Raw genomic sequence first — 19,141 nt, 5'->3', positions numbered from 1 at the left:
AAAGATCTGGACATTGTTGGTATGTCTACCGTTTAGTTGCAATTGCTCTCGAAAAACTATACTTGGCCAGTTAAGGAGGCTATCAGCGGGATAAAGTTCTTCTTTCTCTAAGAGAAAGTACCTGAATTCCAGGTGTAAAGACTTGTTCGAGTTTCAAAGTGTTCTTTGGAATGGAACGTTCCCTGAAGTGGAACTTGGAAGTCTGACGACGACGCCTGTTCGAAGATGACGGATGAGCGTCAAGGAGAGAGAGGTTCGAGCAGGATCGGGAGAGTTCTTTTATTTCATTGGCGTTTTTTTTTTGTCGCGAAGATTAGAATACTTTATTTTTGTAACTTTTTTTCTTTTTTTTTCTGAACTATTTTCTGATATTAGAAACGTTCTGACACGCTGAAACAACGCATCACCGATGAGAGTAGAATGGCTGAAATAAATATAGACGTTGTATGCTTTTTGAAATCTATATTTTACACTTTTCTGTTGTAACATGACAGAGCGTTAAAAATAAGGTACCGTCAGCATCGCCGTGCATTAGATAATAACTAAAACGTTTCTCATTGCAAATCAATAACAAACACATTTACATAACCGGTAAATATGTATATACATGCGGTCGTGACCGAGCGTGTTTTATATAATATCTACGCGCTTAACGCTACCGTTAAAAATTAAAAACGCATATATATATATACGTATGTCCTATATAATATATATATATATATATAACAGGTCGCGATACCCACGGTATATTATTTTTTGGAAACACGTCACGACAGGTGTGTTGATTAACTCTAAGTAACCCACGAGCGACGGAAACAAGTACGCCGTGTCTGATCACAATTCTCATTATTGTGTACTTAGATACAAGATAAAATTACGATTCCACGGTTCGTTTGGTTAACAATCATCATCTTCGCGACGCCTCTCGCCGATCGTGGTTGATCAGGGCACGAAATTTCATTGGAAAAATTCGTTCATTATCACAAAAATCGTTTCGTGTTCGAGCATACGATCGCTGGAGACGGTGTGGCTGTAATACACTCTTGTAATTTTCGCTAGTCCTCCCTAGGTATACTCTGCAGGTCCGATAGACATCGCTATCATTCGAAGATGTTACAGGAGAGAAAGGAAAGGGGAAAGAAAATTTCGGTGCACGAAATACGTGACAGTCCATTTTCTACTGGTACGCGCTAAGTCAACAAATTGCCGGGACGACAGGATCGCGTCTACGGTGAAGCCTAAGACGTCGTCTCTCGCGTATGGTTCCGATTATGTGTTTTCGATCATGTATCGTTCGGTCGCGGGTGTTTCTCGAATGCTGTGCTTCCAGCACCAGAACATGCACGTGACGATGATATGAAATAGACACGAGGTACGTCCTCGAGATCGAATGTGAATTTATCTTTCGTCATGTCCGCTCTCCCTCTCTCTCTCTCTCTCTCTCTCTCTCTCTCTCTCTCTCTCTCTCTCTCGACGACTGGTCGAAAAATACTCTCGGACTGTACAGGCAAAGTCTACTCTTGTCTATTTCAGGCAACTACATACAAAAAGAACTTGCTTGGATGGCTTGGATGCGTTCGCCGCATGTCCAGTCAAACATTCCTCTTACTCTTCGTTTACTCCCCATTTAACCTGTTAACCGGGGAAGACGAGCTATCTCGTGTAGTCGATCATTCGCCTATCGCCTATCGCCCCGCCTATACCTACCGTCTCTTCCTTGTGTCTATTCAGCTAAAGACTCTCTGTTTCGTTCTAACTTCTGCGCTAATTACATTCCTTACTCTGAATACGTCGGCCTTAATTAACGTTTTCGTAATCGTTGATTGGCGATCGCGCGGGTCTTCGTGGTAGAAAAATCGGCCGGTTAACAGGTCAACGCGTAAGAACATAATCTAATACGTTAACCTACGGGAAATTTCGATAAATTCAGCGATCCAGATGTTCCGTTTGAAGATCGCCGATTCCGTGTCCGCCGTTTTATAAAAACTGCGGTCCAAGTAAAAATCTTCAATATATCGCCGTTTTATGTTTCGAACGATTCGATTGTTCTCTGGTTGTTCTCCGGGTAGAACGGAAAAGACTTTGATCATTCGAAAAACTATACCCGGGTGGTCACCGGGTGTATCAAAACGCGTTGCGACGGGTTCCCCTCTGTTTCGCGCACTCGACGAACACGCGAGTGAAAAAGAGCGTCACGTTTCGGAGTCGCAACTTTGGTTGACTAAACGAGAAAATAATCGACAAATAAATACAATCGTTTTAATGATCGTTCGCGTTTTGGGTTGTGACTAGATAGGATCGAATGTTGAATCTCTTCGTTTAGGACATGCCAAAGCCTTCGGTACCCTCGCTGATCGCTAATAGCAGAGCTTTCTCGAAGTGATCGTAACACTCGTAGTCGGGTAAGCAGAGTTGATTGAAGCTGTAAACAGAAACAACAAGAATATCACCCTTCGCTCGTCAATCTGGCCGTGTGTAAACATTGAAATTGCTTTTGCATACCATGTGTGCGCCGTAGGCAGGTTAGCGAAAGTCGGTGCAGCTGTGATCTGAAATCGCGGGTTCAGCTGTTGAAATCCGCCGGGCGGTAATTGCGAGCAGCCTGTGGTGAACTGCAGCAACCGGGCCATTTCCTCTTGTGTAAAGTTACTGACCGCGGTCCAGAACCAATCCAGAACACGCAGGAACTCTGGGGAACTTCCGTTGGCGATGTGGTGTGCCCGTAAATCTGCCACGCTATACTCGCCGGTTCCACAGAGCAGCAGCTGCAATGCGTAAACGGATCAGCAAGGTTTCTATTGACCTTCGAACTGCTAGCTTTTACCTCGAGCTCGTTCTCGTCGAAGATGCCCAGCAGATTGTCAGGGATCAGTTCGTTCAGTCCGCGCAGGAAGTACTCGACCTCGTTCCTGATGGAACTGGCGAGTCTGTGCTGCGCCAGAGCGTCCAGATACCGTAGCTTCGTCTCGTTGACCACACGGATCTTACTGCCACCCGGTATTAACTCTGCTACCTTCAATAATTGACCGTCGTTGTCGTATTCCTCCTCAACAAAGTATAACTCCATCTCTTCCACGTCGTTCTCGAGGATGTACTTGATCTTGCTCAGGTAGAGGTCTGGGTCGTCTTGTTCGAAATACTGTGATAAATAGAAATTGTAACGGAGGCTATGGGGGTACGTGAGATGGGATCGTACCTTGTAATGGACTCGGAGGCCGATAATCTGCGCAAGGAAGGACCTGGTGAATCTGGCGCGTACCAATTGACGATAGAAACCACCCAGGGAGGACTCGAAAAGGCATTTGCCGACAATGCGACCGGCGAACTCGTAATGTTTCAGCTTTAGATGCGACGGCCTCTTATTGTTGGGATGGACCAAGGCTTGCGGCGACTCTCCGAAACAAGCGAACAACCCGTTTCCGGGATCGAACAGCGCGGCGCAGATCAACTCGAACCATTCTCGCCTGACTCCGCCCCAGTCGACGCCCTGTTCACCTTGGAAAGTGATCTCGAAGTTTCTGCACCAGTCGCTCACGGAGAAGCCCTTGGTGACTTTCATGGACTACGAAGGAAACGATACATCACGGCTCGTCGTTGACTTCCCTTCTCCTTTACTCACCGATTCTAGAAGCTTGTCACGCTGGACCTTCATCGAGAGCTTCTCGTGGTAGTGCTTCTGATGGTGTTTCCGCACCTCGTGGTAAAAGAAGTCTTGCTTGTCGGCGAACGTCTCGCTCCCACCGATGTTCTTGAGCAGAAACAAGGTGAAGGTAGCAGCTATGATGTCTCTGTAGAGAGAAATTAATTCGACCGGTGGCTGGCATCCGTCGTCGATCGAGAACGAGTCGTAGCCTTCGTATTGGCTGCTCGAACAATTAAAGTGGAACTGAAAGACGTCGTATACAGAATGACCGGTGTCCATATGGGTCTCGTGGAGTTTCTTGAAGCTCACCTTGGTCGACGGGCAGAGCCTGAAGGTGACAAGCCTCTTCGGTATGATCTTCAACAGATACTCTTTGATGGTGAGCTGTTTGGGCGAGATGAAGCAAACCACCTTTCTCGGCTTGGAGAACCGCTCGCCCTGCATACCCAACAGTTTCGCCGCATAGCAGATGTCCGGGTCCTTCGAGGCCACGTTCGTGTGCACCATCCTCGCGACATCATCTGTCGAACAAACGCGAATTAACTCGTGCGTAAATTGGAGAACAAGGCTCTCGTCGCCTCGTAGTATCCTAGTTTCTCGTACTCTCGAGCGCGATGATGTCGAAGTCGCCGTTGTGCAGCTGTAGGCCGGACAAGCTGACGGTAGCGTGGTAGCAGCCGCTCTTCGGAAAGCTGACTTTAACGCGGATCCTCTGATTCGGAGAGTCGTAGTCTAGCTGCACGCTGCAATTGGTCACGCCTGACTTGTCCACCGTGTTGCCGATCTGCCGAAGCAACGAGTTATCGTTCGACAACGACAAACGATTCCCGAGCAACTTATCGATTCGTCCGTGTACCGCGGGCCTTGCCTGAGTAATGTTGACTCTGTAACCTTCGGTGGGCTTGTCGCCGGGCCCGAATATGCACAAATTGTCGTACTCGTCCCGCGGCTCTATAGTCATGCTATGGGGGAATCCGGCCGTACAAACCACCGTGGAACTTTGTCGTACGAAGATGGTTTTATTTGGGTCCGGCGGGCCTAAAACAAACAGAATAATGTGATCGGAGCCTTTTTGGAAGGTTTACGACAGTCTACGATACACGACCTACCGGGTAGGAAACTTTTAAGAAACGGACTGCCTCGCACGTGGCAGGTGCCTATCAGCACAGCTATACGGTATTGTCCAGCATGGCGGACGGTGAACTTGACGACTGCGGTATTCGCATCCATCGGGTCGGTGCCTCCCAGCTCTATCAGAGTCGCGACTCTCCGCGAGCCCTCTGTCACGTCAACTATCAAGTTGTCTTTGTCGCAGATCGGATACGGCTGGCCGTTTCGTTGGTAAAACTGCGGGTGGAGATAGAAAGGTTCGAGAAAACGAACTACTTCCTTCGAGGGATCGTGGGGCTGTGTGTACCTTGACGGTGAAGGTCATCGTCTCGCCTACCAGCTGCGGCTCGTTCCACTTGAAGTGGACCAGACAGTTTCTCGGCAGCAGATACTTGCCGGTGACGTACTGTAGCAGGGTGCGCTTCGCTTCCGGCGCCAAGGCTGGCTGGGTCATTGCTGCCAGGATCACCAGGCCCGCCATAGACACGGAGACGACCAACATTCCGCCTAACGAATAGTAATCGAATTAGTACGACATGTACGATTTTCGATTCGATCTATTTATTATTAACGGTCTTTTTCTACGCATTAAAGAACAACGCGAAAGATAACGAATAGATTGCGGATCTTTATGTAAAATAAATAATTGTCGATTAATATTCAATATTCGAGCTATTCTTTCGTTGTCAGAAAAGCATAAAATCCGCAGTCTAGAAGAGATTTACTCTGTCACAGTCACCGATCCTATTTACGCGATTCTGTTAACGGATTGTTCCTTTTTCTTTTTTTTTTTAATGGAGGAGAGGCCATAAATATTATGCGTATCGTCTATCTCTGATGGCGGAGGCCCGATTAAACCGATAAGCTACCCCATGTCCACGCGTGTTGGTGTTGACTGTTTTTGACCACGGCGCTCCACAAATCCGCCTTTAGCGTCTCCAAGTCCTCCTTGGACGTGGGTAGCGTCTGCCTGGCTTCCCTCCATCGCGGCAAGTCCTTGCCAAGAGCTTGCCGCGCCGCGTTGTCTTCCACCCAGTAGACGTCCTCCAAAGACATCACCTCCATCTGCATCAGCCTGTGAGAAGAGATCGCACGGCATAACTCCGATCTGTCGCATATCGGAAGCAAAAGATCAAAATCTCTCGATCGAGACTGTCGCTCACTTTTGATAATAGTTGTGGAGGCCATGGTCCTGCAGCCACTCGAGTAGGACCAGCCTCTGCAGCAGCTGGCGTGCGGCGCGTTGAAGGCGTTCCTCATCGTGCGCCGGAAGCTGCGGCAGCGCGTCGACGTCGCCGCAACTCGCCAGGGACGAGATCCCTAAAATAGAAGACTTCGATTTGAAAGCGAAACAATCGTTATCGGGATTTTTCTAATTAGCGGCCGGGACTGTGGCAGATAGGCCGCCGCGCGTATCTTCGGTCGAAAACGGGAAGCGTTCTGCCAGATATAAACCGGAACCGTTGCTGCGTTTCCGCGCGCTCGCCGTCATTCCGTGGCGCGTCGCGTCGCGAGAACTTTGAGTTGCAAAGATGCGTGTCAAGTGGTTCGTTGTCTTTTTCTGCGTCTCCGAGTGCGTCGACATCGTGCTGGCGATGTGCACCGTGACCAGACACGAGGGAGGTGAGCCACAGATAATTTTCTATTATCGATGCACTACGAGGTAACATAACCGGGAGATGCGAGCTTTTGCATCTATTGTACTATAATAAATGGACAAGGCTTCGGAATTGAATAAAATAACAAGAAATGGGAAGAAATGTCTGATAAAAGATATTTCCATTTCAGATTTCGGCGACCGCGTTCAGTGCCAGAACACGAGCCTGGCTGCCCTGGCGAACGTGAACTCGTCGGAGGTCGCCGCATTGATGATCTTTCAGTCGAACCTGACTGAGATCCCTAGATCGGCGTTCGCCCGTTTTTCCCAGAGCCTGAACTCGTTGAACGTCCACAAGTGCCGCTCAAGAAACATCCACGCGGAGGCGTTCGCCGGGCTGGCCAAGCTAAAGAAGCTTAGCCTTCCCAACAACAACATCTCGGAGGTGCAGGAGGAGTGGTTCAAGGATACGGTGTACTTGGAGCAACTGGACTTGTCGTACAACCAAATCAGCCGGCTGGCCCCGACGATCTTCTCGAGGATGTTACTTCTGAAGCGTCTCGACGTCCGGGAGAATCGTCTGAGTTGCTTGGACTGGTCCAGCCTGCCTGGTGGCATTGACAAGGTCTACTTCTTCGGGAATCCGTTGACCTTCCGATGTCGTGGCAAGGTACGATCCGATAACTCGGTCGGAGCGAACGAATTCTCGGGATGCTCCGCAAAGAACGCCGCGTACTCGTTCCGTTTGTCTGCCCGCGACGACACTAGTCTCTCCATGCGTCTCGAGTAACCTTTTGCTTATCGATTTGGAAACGCTGTAGCTAACGCTCTGGATGCGGGACCACGGGGTGAGCTACAAGACCGGATTTAGCAGCGCGCAGGAGACATGGCTGGACAAGCTGCTTTGGCTCTGCGCCATCGACGATTCCGCCGTCGCCGCGTCCGAGCTGCTGATCAAGGAGTGCGTGCTCCTGAATTTGTTCGAGCAGCTGAGGATTGGCCTGACCACCGCCGAGTCCTACCCGCTCCAAGTCTCCTCCGAATGCGCGGATGCGATGGATCGCCTGATGGTCTGCGCGGCCAAGGAGTCCGAGGAGGCCGGCCCTTCGACGAACGCGCGTTTCGTCACCAATCTTTTGCTGTATTTGCGAGAAGCCAGGCCCAGCTCGACGTTCTAACTGCTCATTGTTAAATTCTTTTGCTCCCCCGACGTAGATTCTCTAAGTCGTACATACAGCGGTGGGAATAATTATAGAGTCCAAGCAACTTAAACGGTTTCATTGATATTTCGACGAAAACTTAACGTTAGATCATATTTGTATGATTCTGTTTTCTATTATTTCTAATGTAGAAGTATACATATATAAAGTATTTTATCTAAATAAAGTTTCGAGCTCTGCATCATGGACTGTGTGTACTCACCGGAAGGTGCGCTGCCGCTGGGCCGCAGCGACATGCCGATCGACGATATCTCGTCGGCAAACAGATGACTGACGCGCTGTCCATTCCGGTAGGCGGGATTTTTGTCCGGCATTATTTCTCGCGGCTTGTCCTGGCTCGCCACCGTTTATCGACTAACAGGGCACATTCCTTTTCGTTTTCGTTTTCGTTCACCGTCGCGACGCTCTCCACACGTCACGAGGTCATCTTTAGTCCCCGGAACAGTCACAGAGCAGGGCTTGAAAACTGTCACGACATTCGATCTCGGTTCTCGATTCTCGTAAAACGGTTACGAACAATCGTTCGTTTCCGATCATTGCTTTAAATAAACCGCGAATCTTTATGCAAAATAATTTCTAGCAAAATCGGTTCAACGAAATACAAAGAAGTAGTACTTTTATTGTACTAACAAACATCGTTGATTGAGAAAAATATAGCTTCTCTTAATTTCTGTTTGATAAAAGAGCGATGCCATAAATGTTAATTGTGCACAACGATCCACGGACTACCTGTAATTATAACACGAAAGCGTTAATCGTCGCGAGACTGTTAACAATTATTCGCAACCGTTTCGCAACCAAAATCTTTGTAAAGCAGTTTCATCAAACGATTAGTTTCGGAACCGTTTCAAGCCCTGCAAGTCTCCCTTTAACGCCGCAACTACCGCAGCCCTTACTTTTCGTTCTCGAGCGATCGAGATGGAAATGATCGCGGCGTGACGGTAGTTCCGGCATTAAACAACGTTCACCACCAATAAACAGCGATCGGTCGAGATCCCGCGTGTAGGCAAAGAATCGGATCGGTAGGTAAAACTGGCTAGGATTCCACGACGAATTCCGTCGGCGAATTCCTCCGCGGCCGTATTTGCTCGCACACAAAAGGGATGATGCTACGGACCAGTATTAATCGCTCCTCCGCGGCGAACAATGGGAGATTGTGCCTGCTAACGAAATGTGATTAATTCCGATTATTAGTCGAGCGAAATGGGAGAGAGGTTCACACGGGTACGAAAATCTCCATAGCGGTTTCGGTCACTTGTTCCCGGGCACCGGAAGGAAATTCAGCTATTCGTGATTCGCGCGGAGGGCAATGGCCCGTGGCCCGACGATCAATCGTACCTTCGCATTGTCGCACAGTGGTCGATTTCGCCAAAAAGCTGTATCGATGTAAGAAATCCGATTAAATATGAAAGCAGAATTTGTCCACGTTTTTGACCGATGCGTATTGGTTTCTCATCTATTGTCTCTGTTCCGCGAGACTGTGCTCCCCGGTGCTATCCGACGGATTATTCCGCATGGCTTCGCTGCGAATCTCGAACCTGCGAATCCAGGTCGGCCGCCTCGCGCGAGATACGCCGCGGCGAAGTAGAGAAAATCTAATCCGCGGAGGCAAGGAGAATAAATTCCGCGGCTTCTAGCGCGTTCAAAATTCAGGATTAAAGCCGAGGAAAGCGAACTGGGTTGCAGGAAGCGGCCGCTCCGGGGCCGGTGTATTACTTTTGCCCGCGCTGACCCAGATACGAGGGCCGCGCGCCGGAAAAAAAAGAGATTGATAGCGGCTCCGAGGGTTCCCTATTGTACTCCCGGAGCACAGTTCGCGCTCTGCTACTCTGCTCTGGCCGATTAATGGCGTCGATTAAACGATCACCGATGCCCGATCGATCGGACAACCGGTCACGGTTTAATCAACGACCGCGGGGCGCGGCGGCGCGGCGGCGCGACGGCGATGGCGACACGCTCCACACGAATTACACGTTGCCGAATCCGGGTCAAGAGTCCAGCCGAGGTCGACACCAAGGGTCGTCGTACCCGCTTCACCCGCCACTCGAGTTGCTTACTCGTGTGCGTAATTTATCGACGATTGCCTGCGAGAAAAAACGATCGCCGACTTTGTCGAAACCAACCGGAAGTCAGCCGGCTTGTTAATCGACAATCGTACGCCACGGTAAATCGCCGCACCGTCCGTCGTGCCCCGAAATCACCCAACTTTTAACAAACTGATGGATTGCACCGAGGGTGGCACCATTACTTGTGTCCGGACAACGCTAATTCGCGGATAGGTTTTCGAGCAACAGACTAACGATCGCTTTCAAGAATCTATGCGTCCGCGAGACATGCACGCACGCACACACACACACACACATACAGAGAGAGAGAGAGAGAGAGGGGGAGGGAGGGAGCCTTTGACCCGGTTCGTACGAGGTTACTTGTATTGCGATACGCCGTATGAGAGGTGAATATTTTTCGACGGTTTTATAAATATGAGGCGCGGTACCATACATTCGAGAATAAATAATAATACATATACGCGGTCGGTATTCATTGCACTTGTATACCGCGATACAATTATGTTCATGCAAATAGGATCTCTCGGCCCAGCTGTGTGCGTGCCAGTGTGCGATCGCAGATAGTGGAGGGAGGCAGAGCACATCCGCAGTGAGCCAATAGCTCGCGGTATCGCGGTATCGCGGTATCGCCGTATCGCGGCCGAGACACGAAAACTGCGGTGGACTTCGGCGAAGGTGTTGCGGAAACTCGAGGAATAAGCGTTCCATTAGCGACCGCGTGAAAGGCCGGCGTAGCCGAGTGTCTCAAAGGTGAAAAGGAGGATCCCTTCGCGCGAATTACACTCCACCGCCCTTTTCTCTCGGCCTCGCACGGCTTTTCCCTTTTCTTTCGCGGTAACAAAACGCGAAGAGCGAGGAGAAAGGAAAAGTCGCGGGGTCGGCACAATGGAGGAGTCAACCGCGAAACACGGCGACCTCGCGTGGACTCTTGACCTTTTCTGAACGGTTATCCTTCGCCGGCATTGCTTCGTGCTAACGATCCTTTCGGCGCTGAGAGGGGTAGTAAAAGCGCGCGAGGGTGTTCCGGGGTGGGAGGCCAGGGAAACCAGGGCATACGTATGTCATACATTCTCATGATTATGCATGAGAGGATTGCCGGTTATACGAAGGTAGGACAGATCGATTCCGCGTTTTCCCTGTGCTCTCTCTCTCTCTTTTTCTCTGAATCCGACGTTCCACGCGATTACCCTCTCAGCCTTTTTTTTTTTTGCCGTGCGCCAATCGGTATCGAGTGGACAAAACTGGTAAACCGGAAAAAACAGTTCGATAACAGAGTCCAATAACGAGAAGAACACGGGGTGCAACGAATCAAATGTGCATAACAGATACAGTCGATCGAATCGCGATGCTAATTAACAAATCCTCGAGTGCGAGCGAATATTCGTTCGTTGTCTCTTGCGCGTCGGCCGTCTGGTCTCGGTTTTATCGAACGGAAAAGGGAGAAAAAGTGTAAAAGGTGTACTTTTCACACGGACTCTATAAGAGTAGGCTATAGGGGGTGAAATGTCTGTGGACGGTGGACCCGGATGACCGACGACAGGTACCGGCAATGAATAAAAGTTGCAACAGCGGAGGTAATCGATGCGAATAATCGACGTGGTGCCACCGCTGTTCGCTCCCATCATATGTTCTCCAGCGTTGCAACTTTTATGTGGAACTTTGCGGAATTGCTTGCCAGTTAAGAGTATAATAACCGTGTAATAATCAGCCGGTCGATTAGACTATATACCTCCGGGCAGGTGAACAAAGACATTACCAGGTCACGGAGAGCGGGGTGCTCTTCTCGTGGGTGTTTTCAATTGGTTGGGCCGTCCTCGCGGGGTCCTGCTCGCGAGAGACTCGGCCCTGAGCGTCGCGAAAGTATTATAATCGGAGGAACTTTCCTTTCGTCCGAGGACCGACCGATGGCACACATTCGAGCGTTAACTTCCTTTTCCACGCGGTCCAATTTCTAGCCGACTTTCCAAGCCCATTCTAGGTCTCCGGCTGATTCGCGCTACTTTGCGTTTACATAATCCTTGAACAGCTTCGAATAATGCCGTCAGTGCCGGTTGTTTTTCCGCGACCAAGTTATCTGTTTTCTCTTCGCGAGTCTCGGGTGGGTGACAACCGGGATTGATTTAACTCTGTTCTCTCCTTCTCTCTGTCTACTCGAAACGGCAACGACGAAAACAGCGGGACCCGTAACGGCGCTGTACGCGCGACCCAAGCTTCAATTGCGTCATCGTTCGCAACTTTATAAATTTTCGACGGAGAAGTACCAGAAAATTCAGAGAGCAGCTTTGGACCCCTTAGAATCTGCATGCAAAATGCCATTAGAGCGCGGATCGTGGTTTCCACGAAATAAATTCGCAAAGACGAGTCAACCGAAAGACCCCTACGAGCAGGCAACCCGCCAGCGTCGCGCGAGCTCTGCTGTATTTCGAAGGCACTCCGTTATAGATCCGATCGACGCGCAGAGTTCGACAGGAATTGATCATTTTATGATCAATCATAATTGATTTTAGAAGATCATCTCTTTGATTAGAACTCGATATCGCGTTTCCAAATACATCGAATTAATTGTTAAAATAATTATTGTTCTCGTGACAATATCGGTTCCTCGAAAAAGAAAAATTGACCAAGCACGACAGCGGAGGGTTAATCTTGATTGCTAGGTAATCGTAATGGTTAGTTATGAATATTAATCGGATCAGTGACGATAGTTAAGCATTGATCGGATTACTTTGTACTCAACTCTGTCGACACCCACACGGTGCTCTCGTCGGAGAGCGAATGTCACGGCGAAGTGTCGGTCGCGTGGGCGGCGATGGATCGCGTGAACGTCGTTGATTTTTTAGGTTTTCGATCGCGCAGTGCAGAGCGACGCGGCTCGACGCTCCTTAACGGCAATTAATGCCCCACGCGTCCGTCGGAACGGGTTTCGCGACACGAGACGACGGGGGCGAAATTTTTTTCCTCTGCGTAGAAACACGAAAGGTTAAGGCCAGCCGCCGCTGCCGCCAAGAAAGATCAATACTTTTCCCCTTAGCCGGTGCGCCGTAGATTTCTGCACAGGGCCGAGGTGTATTCGGGCCGACCCCCTCCACGGTTCTCAAGACGTCGGCCCTGCATGCCCTACCGGCCCTGTTGCCCCTGTTGGCCTTGTTCACCCCGACTCGCCCGGATCGCTCGATCCACCGTAGCGCCCCCTCTTACCTTCGATCCGAATTTTTCCGATCCGTGTTCAGAGTTCGATGATAACGCAAAACATAGGAATCTTTGATAGAGAATGCAGAGAACGCGGATAATCGAATTCTCGCGCGAGCTATTCGGTAAGGTCTCGCGTGAAAGTCGGTCTTTGAAACTTGCTCCCGTGGAAAAGTATTAGCGCGCGCGCGAGTGCCGCAATGCAGGATGCATGCGAGAGCAAGCCCGGGGGCCATCCGTCGCCAAACGAAACGAATACAAGCCAAGAAACCGATGGCCAACCTTTTACCGTCGAACAAAGCGCAAACTTTCGATCCGAAAAGCAATACTTTACAATCGGATTGCCGGTGGCGGCTGGCTGTTTCTCGAGCGTGAACGTTAACGGAATTGAACCGATACGACGACAAAAGACTAGAAATTCTCGAGGATATGGCCGCGTCGTCATCGCATGCAATGTCCGATTTGGTTCTCCGTATTCTATGGTCTCGGTATCGGATCGTCGTCGTATTCCCGGTCCCGAGAGTTTCTACGCTACCTTTCTGTTTGCTCATCGAATTTCCGGAGCTCGAGGACGGTTTAGAAATTCAAATGGAACCGCGACAGTCGGCGAAACGGTTCTCGAGACGGGTCCTCAGACCGTGTTACCTTACATCTTATACTGGAGCTAGCACCACGAAACGGCATCGTTGAAATTTCGATTGTCTACCATAGTAACAATTCAGATTACGGGGTAAACGCTGACGCGCGCCGGAAGTCATCGATACCGACATCGGATAATCTTGATATCGACTCTGACTCGGGATCGCGTGGAATCGCTTCCTTTTCTTGTCATTTCCAACGAAAGCGGTGCATCCCGAATGGAACGGAAGCGACAAATATTTGTTAAGCTTGGCAGTATTGCAACGCTTCCGTGAGCCAAAGTAATTAAAAGCCGAAGCGGTGGGGTAGCTCGCGCGTGCGAAATTCGAAATAATAAAGTGACCGCGATTCAAGCGAGCCTTGGAGAGATGCGGGACACGCGAGCATCGTGTCGGATTTAAATTGTCCGTCGGGCAGAGAAAGAGAGAGAGAGAGGGAGAGAGAGAGAGAGAGGCTGCAGCTTGTTTAATTAGAAACGTAATTCGACGGCCCCCGAGCGGATAACAGAACACTGTTAGCGGGATTATTCCAGCGTGGCGCTGTCGTGCATGCTTCGATCTTGCGCGAGCGTGGATCTCGGCGCGAGAAAGATTCACGATTCGATCGACGTTTCGTGGATCCTGCTCGCCGTCGGAAGTATGACGCGATCGCATTGGAAGCGCATTCCTCTATCGTTTTCGTTGGATGTCGACCTACGAGTTTTTAAGAAACTATCCGAGGTCGTGTACGAGAAAGGAACGCGTTTCTTCGAGGCCGCGAAAAGTTCTACTTTGAACTCGAGACAGAGGAATAGAGAAACGAGTGTGCCATGCGAGAGTATCAGCCTGGGCGACTTACAGATTCGGATCGACTCACCGTCCCGTCGGCGGAAGAGCGTAGGTCCCGCCGGCGCGTTGCGGCGTGTATGCGTGGTGTTCGCGCGAGGTTTGCCAAGTGGCAACCGGGCGGTAGGATCGCACCTTCGCGACGAGAAATCGCGTTGAAGGGTTCTGGCGCGGTGTCTTGCGTTCGGATCGGCTTCGAGGCGGGTTTCTTTCCGTGGGGTTTTCCGGAACGGAAACAAGAACCCCTATCGCTGTCGCGGGGAGAATGTTGTGTCGCGTTCTCGGATGGAACCGGTGCGTTGTTGTAATCGCTACATTGTGGTCTACGAGAGGCTGGTGGACATGGTAGAATCGTCTCGGACGAGACACGGGCGACGAGCGTGCAGAGTTTTCACCGTGGCGGACCTATCGGCCGCGCTTGGTCAACGAAAAGCGAAGGACGTGGAGGATAAAGAACGCGGCGGGTGACGGAAGGCTCGGGGTTAGGTGGACCGGGGTTGAAGAACGCGAGGAAGTTTCTACAAGCGACGCGACGACGACGGCGCGCGTCTACTATACCAACGACGACGAGCCAGCGTGTCAGAGGCCCAACGAACTCGCGGACATCCGATGTTCGTTCGCGGTGTCACCGATCTTCGCGGACAAATTCACAGGCGAACGCGCAGGCAAACTCGCAGGCACGCGGCTTGTGTGGCTGTCGACGCGGCGGACGCGCCCCCTGATACCACGCATAATGCTCACTGCTCGGTCACGGCCTCCTCCTTCGAACCGAAACCGGGAACCAAAACAAACAAACGAACGTTAGAAGCAAGCCCGGTTCGCACCAGGGCACCGCTGGCGATCGGAGCTGTCGATCGCAACTGCCGATCGCAGCGGCCTTCGCTCGTGTTGCGCTCGCCGGGGACGAGGAGAATCTTTTCGGAACCTTATCTCGACTGCGAGGAAAGGCACAGAGAGAGAGAGAAAAAAAAGAGAGAGAGAGAAAGAGCAGGTAGCGAACCGACTAAACAACTCTGTCGCGAGGCAGCTCCTCGTCCCGACCGTCTCAACGCGAATGTCACGCTGGGAACTAGGCGAAGAACGCGAACCTGTTTGCACGAGTCCTGTTGTGGATCTCCAAGCCGTGGCACGAGGACAAGCGACGATGCAACACGAGCGCAACCTGGGACTCGCGAAGGGGTAGGCCGACGATCGAGCTTTTGCCTTTCCGTTCGACGACCGCCTCTCGACGTCGTGGCCTGTTTCTCGACTTTTTCTCTCGAAAGCGATTCGATTCGACTCGTCTCGACTCGACTCGACGATCCGTTCGCGCGGACTCACGCTAGACGACTGCACGCGATACGATTACGCGGCCAGAGCCACCCTCTGGCAACCCGTTCGTTCGGTCGTACCTCCCACCAGAGCGGGCCAAAGAAGGAACACCACGCCACGATTGCTCCGTGCCATGCCAGCCGAACCATTCGCCTCGTCCTTCTTGTCCTATCTCGCGATGCCTCGTCCTTTCCTGCCCGTCGAACCTTCTTCTTCTTCTACTTCTACCGCGATTCTCGTCGCGCCGCGTCGTCCCATACGACTTGCCAGCTACGTTTGCGCGCTCTCGACATCCTTCGAGGAGGCCACGGCTTCCAGGAAGAGGCGTTTAACGACACTAGGACCATCCGCGGGTCCTCCACCCGGAGAACCCGCTACGACTACGGAGAATCGACTGCGAGCGAATTCGCCGAAGCATTTCTAGGTCAGGCAAAGGGATCTTTAATCATTTTGCTCGTGTCGAAACCAAATTAATCGCCGATCGACGGATCCTTTCGCGAAAGGGTCAACGAAAGTCTTAACGAAACAACTCCGGCGTCCTCGAAAGATATCGGAAATTGTTTGTAACGGTTCGCGACAGAAACTGACAGAAATTGACGGGTGAACGGTTCGTTGGTTCGGAACAGCGACGGGCCGGTCGATTTAATAATACGTTTCGAAATCAAGTTCTGGAGAGCCTCCTCGGCGTCGAGTTCAAGGTATTTGTCGGACCTGAAACCGGAGTTTTCCGATAATTGCGGCCCACTTGTCATCGAATCGGAAAGAAGTGCTCTTGTGCCGCATCGGACGCCCTCGACATCTAGACACGCTTAATTTCGACCGATCCAGGGTCGATAGGGCGAACCAACTACTCTGCTGACGGCAGCGAACCGTTCCTTTCCTCTCGATCGACCAATTCTTGCTTTCTGCCGCGGCGACGGAATTCTCTACCACTCGGAAATCCTTCAAAGCCTATTTCTCCCTCGAGCCGTCTATATCTTTCTGTCTCTTCGAACTGGATAAAAATTACTGAACCGTCGTGAATACCTCTCCGGCGACCCTATCGAAAGATTGGAAAAGGAAGACGGTTAGAAAGAAACGAAATTCGTTGGAGTCCATGGAAGATCGATACGGAACGAGAGCCAAAGAAGAATATTGTTAGCGGCAGCTTTATACAAACTACTGTGCGTCCATATAGCAACGGAACCTCCGTTGGCGGGGAACCAAAACGGATTAGGATGCGGTCGAGTTTCGTACGCGAACGTCTTCCAAGCTTTTTCTCCGGAGACCTTGATACCATCCAACGCTTCTTCTTTCTATGCGGGTCGGCCACTACTTGGTCCCGTGGCCACGGCAGATCCTAGCGACAGGGAAATATCGTTAGTCCGAAGGATTTCTGCGTGGCTGGGATAGAGAGCTCGTTGAGCGGTTTCGAGAGCGGTCCCAGCGATTTCTGGAGACGTCTATTATTCAGCGGGGGTGACCGTCGGGCCATTAGAGCCGCATCGTTTATCGGTCAGCGTTGCAGCACGCTTTCGGCCACCCGAAGCTGTATTATAAGCCGATGGACAGCGTTGGATAAGTGGCCCGTCCGTGTGCACGCATACGCCAAAAAGACGATCCGCTCACCGGATGATAGGGGATGGCCAGGCAGCCCCACCATCACGCGTGGCAAGTGCAAACAGCGCGCAGTCACATTGCCGCAGCTGGGAATCTTATAAAGCCACCCGCTCGTCCCACCAATAACGTGCTGCAAAATCCTGACCCAAGGCACGAGGCGCGCAAGCGTCGACCCTCTTGGCACCGTGCGAGGCCGGCGAGATAACCGTGCGGACACTGACGCAGATTTAACAGTTCCTCGGTCGGCTTCGGTCGCTTGAACTGCCGCACACGATGCAGAGAACTTGCGGATAAGGATGCACGAGTAAGAATATTGGGTCGAGCGTTGATTGCGTTGCGTTCCGTTGCGCGATGCTCGTCGAAGGGAACGTGCGCCGAGCATCTTCCAGCGGACCGTATCGTCCGCTCCGGTATTCGACCATTCATCCCCTTTTATCCAGATGGATCGCAATTTGTCCGGGAATGAAGTAACGGACCCGGACTTCTCTTTAGGTTGACAACGCTGCCCCGTTTTACTCAGCTCGAGGTGTAAGATGATTGCAAGCTGTAGACGCGCTCGGCTCGAGTCTTTGAGATGTTAATGAATTCCGTAGTGGCCGTGCTTGTTCTCCCGTCGAGGTAATGAATAACGTTTGCACGAGCTGACTCGCGGACCTGCTACTTCTCCAACCTCTTGTCGCAGCACGATTAATGCATTCCGGAAGACCGATAACTCTTCACGGACAAACGATAGCGTCCGGTTCTTCTTGTCGCGGTAGAATGGCACTGTACGCGTCGGACAAAGCGTCGAGGCGCTTCAAAGCTCTTGTTTAGGATCGATTCGCTCCTACATAAGAAAAGCTTCAAGCAAATTTTGGTGTTTGATAAGAAAAGTCATCGGAACCTCGAGCCGGAAACTGAAAGCCGGCGAGATTGAATGATTGACGTCGAGTAGTAGAGGACCATAGGAGGATGGACCAAAGCAATAAATAATGTCCCTACGCGCCTCGCATCCTCCGATCTAATTAGTCGAAGGCGGACCTCTTCGAGCCGATTGTGCTCTAAAAATAGGAATGGTTACCGAACGATCGACATCATGCATGACGCAACACGTGGCGCTTGCAAAATTAATGGTTACAGCTCTCCTGGATCGAAAGTTGACGGAATTAGAATATCTGACCTTTCTCTCGGAAGAGCGGCCGGTACTGCTTCAGGCCGATCTCAGCGAGCCATTGGTCCGCTTCGGTGAGGTCCCCGTTGTTTCCGGTGGCAAGCATCAGAAGTTTGCCAAGCGACAGGACCATCGAAAGGGCCAGGAACACTCCCGAGAGTACGGTCGACCATCGTGCCATTGCCCGGTATCCGGAGCATCTTCAAAATCGAACGGTCATGAGCTCGCGACATGCTGTAGCCGGTCGCCAGTCGTCGGTCGGGCGGGCGGCCTTCCTACGTCGGAGAACCGATATAGTGACTTTTTCGGCACCTGCTCGAACGGTAAACGTACGCGCTTTTTCTCCGCAGATTCCTTGAATCGAACCGAATTCTCGTCCGAATTCTGGCGAACGATCTAGCCTCTCCCACTGGCTGGGATCAAAAAACAATAGTCAGCTAGACTGGTCCAGAGCCTGGTCGACTTTCGGTACCCCGGACCACTTCCGTTTGGCACAACACTGTTTTTACGAGAGTCACTATATTTGTTCGACCGAGACGCTACATATAGTCGGCTGTTAACAGGTTATGTGGGTTCAGGGATTGGAGGTTATGTCGCCGCGGTGTTTGTAAACAAGACAGGTGTCCGTCGAATGTAACTAGACGGTCGCTTACGATAATAGGGCTTACCACATTTTCAATAGAGCTAATCGTCGACACGCCGCACGATTGACAATGCTGCGCAGTTTTATGGATGTAAGAACCGTGCGTGGTCGGACAGAATCAGGATAACTGTAGATGGAGTGACAGCTGGG

At 51.1% G+C, this 19,141-nt stretch overlaps 3 protein-coding genes across 18 annotated transcripts in view; 2 read left to right on the top strand and 1 right to left on the bottom strand.

Annotated features, from left to right (window-relative positions):
- Positions 1–654, top strand: part of LOC144469637 (uncharacterized) — a 5,992-nt gene extending 5,338 nt beyond the window's left edge. For all 6 annotated transcript variants that reach the window (XM_078180100.1, XM_078180102.1, XM_078180099.1 and 3 more), the window contains exon 8: positions 133–654. The gene's annotated coding sequence lies outside the window, so the exon portion shown is untranslated. The remainder of the gene's footprint in view (positions 1–132) is intronic.
- On the bottom strand, positions 476–19,141 carry LOC144469634 (apoptosis-resistant E3 ubiquitin protein ligase 1). Of its 11 annotated transcripts, none has more exons than XM_078180091.1 (14): positions 19,017–19,141; positions 18,358–18,548; positions 5,917–6,073; positions 5,623–5,828; positions 5,061–5,260; positions 4,753–4,990; positions 4,512–4,681; positions 4,247–4,427; positions 3,953–4,164; positions 3,620–3,886; positions 3,197–3,562; positions 2,825–3,139; positions 2,503–2,765; positions 477–2,422 (listed from the first exon to the last, which is right to left on the bottom strand). In XM_078180091.1, the coding sequence occupies exons 2-14, from the start codon at positions 18,527–18,529 to the stop codon at positions 2,320–2,322; spliced, it is 2,850 nt and encodes a 949-aa protein (XP_078036217.1). In that variant the 5' UTR covers positions 18,530–18,548; positions 19,017–19,141; the 3' UTR covers positions 477–2,319. The 11 variants fall into 11 exon arrangements, with proteins under 11 accessions (XP_078036209.1, XP_078036217.1, XP_078036208.1 ...); XM_078180084.1 differs by lacking the exons at positions 18,358–18,548; positions 19,017–19,141 and adding exons at positions 7,773–8,036; positions 14,302–15,049; positions 15,377–16,889 and having other exon boundaries at positions 478–2,422; positions 4,247–4,681; XM_078180087.1 differs by lacking the exons at positions 18,358–18,548; positions 19,017–19,141 and adding exons at positions 7,773–7,997; positions 14,302–15,049; positions 15,377–16,889 and having other exon boundaries at positions 478–2,422; positions 4,247–4,681.
- On the top strand, positions 6,197–7,756 carry LOC144469638 (uncharacterized). The gene is made up of 3 exons (XM_078180105.1): positions 6,197–6,376; positions 6,542–7,020; positions 7,172–7,756. The coding sequence occupies exons 1-3, from the start codon at positions 6,286–6,288 to the stop codon at positions 7,526–7,528; spliced, it is 927 nt and encodes a 308-aa protein (XP_078036231.1). The 5' UTR covers positions 6,197–6,285; the 3' UTR covers positions 7,529–7,756.

The sequence above is a fragment of the Augochlora pura genome, chromosome 5, assembly GCF_028453695.1.
Source record: "Augochlora pura isolate Apur16 chromosome 5, APUR_v2.2.1, whole genome shotgun sequence".
NCBI classification, from domain to species: domain Eukaryota; kingdom Metazoa; phylum Arthropoda; class Insecta; order Hymenoptera; family Halictidae; genus Augochlora; species Augochlora pura.
This window is presented reverse-complemented; position numbering and strand designations above follow the sequence as displayed.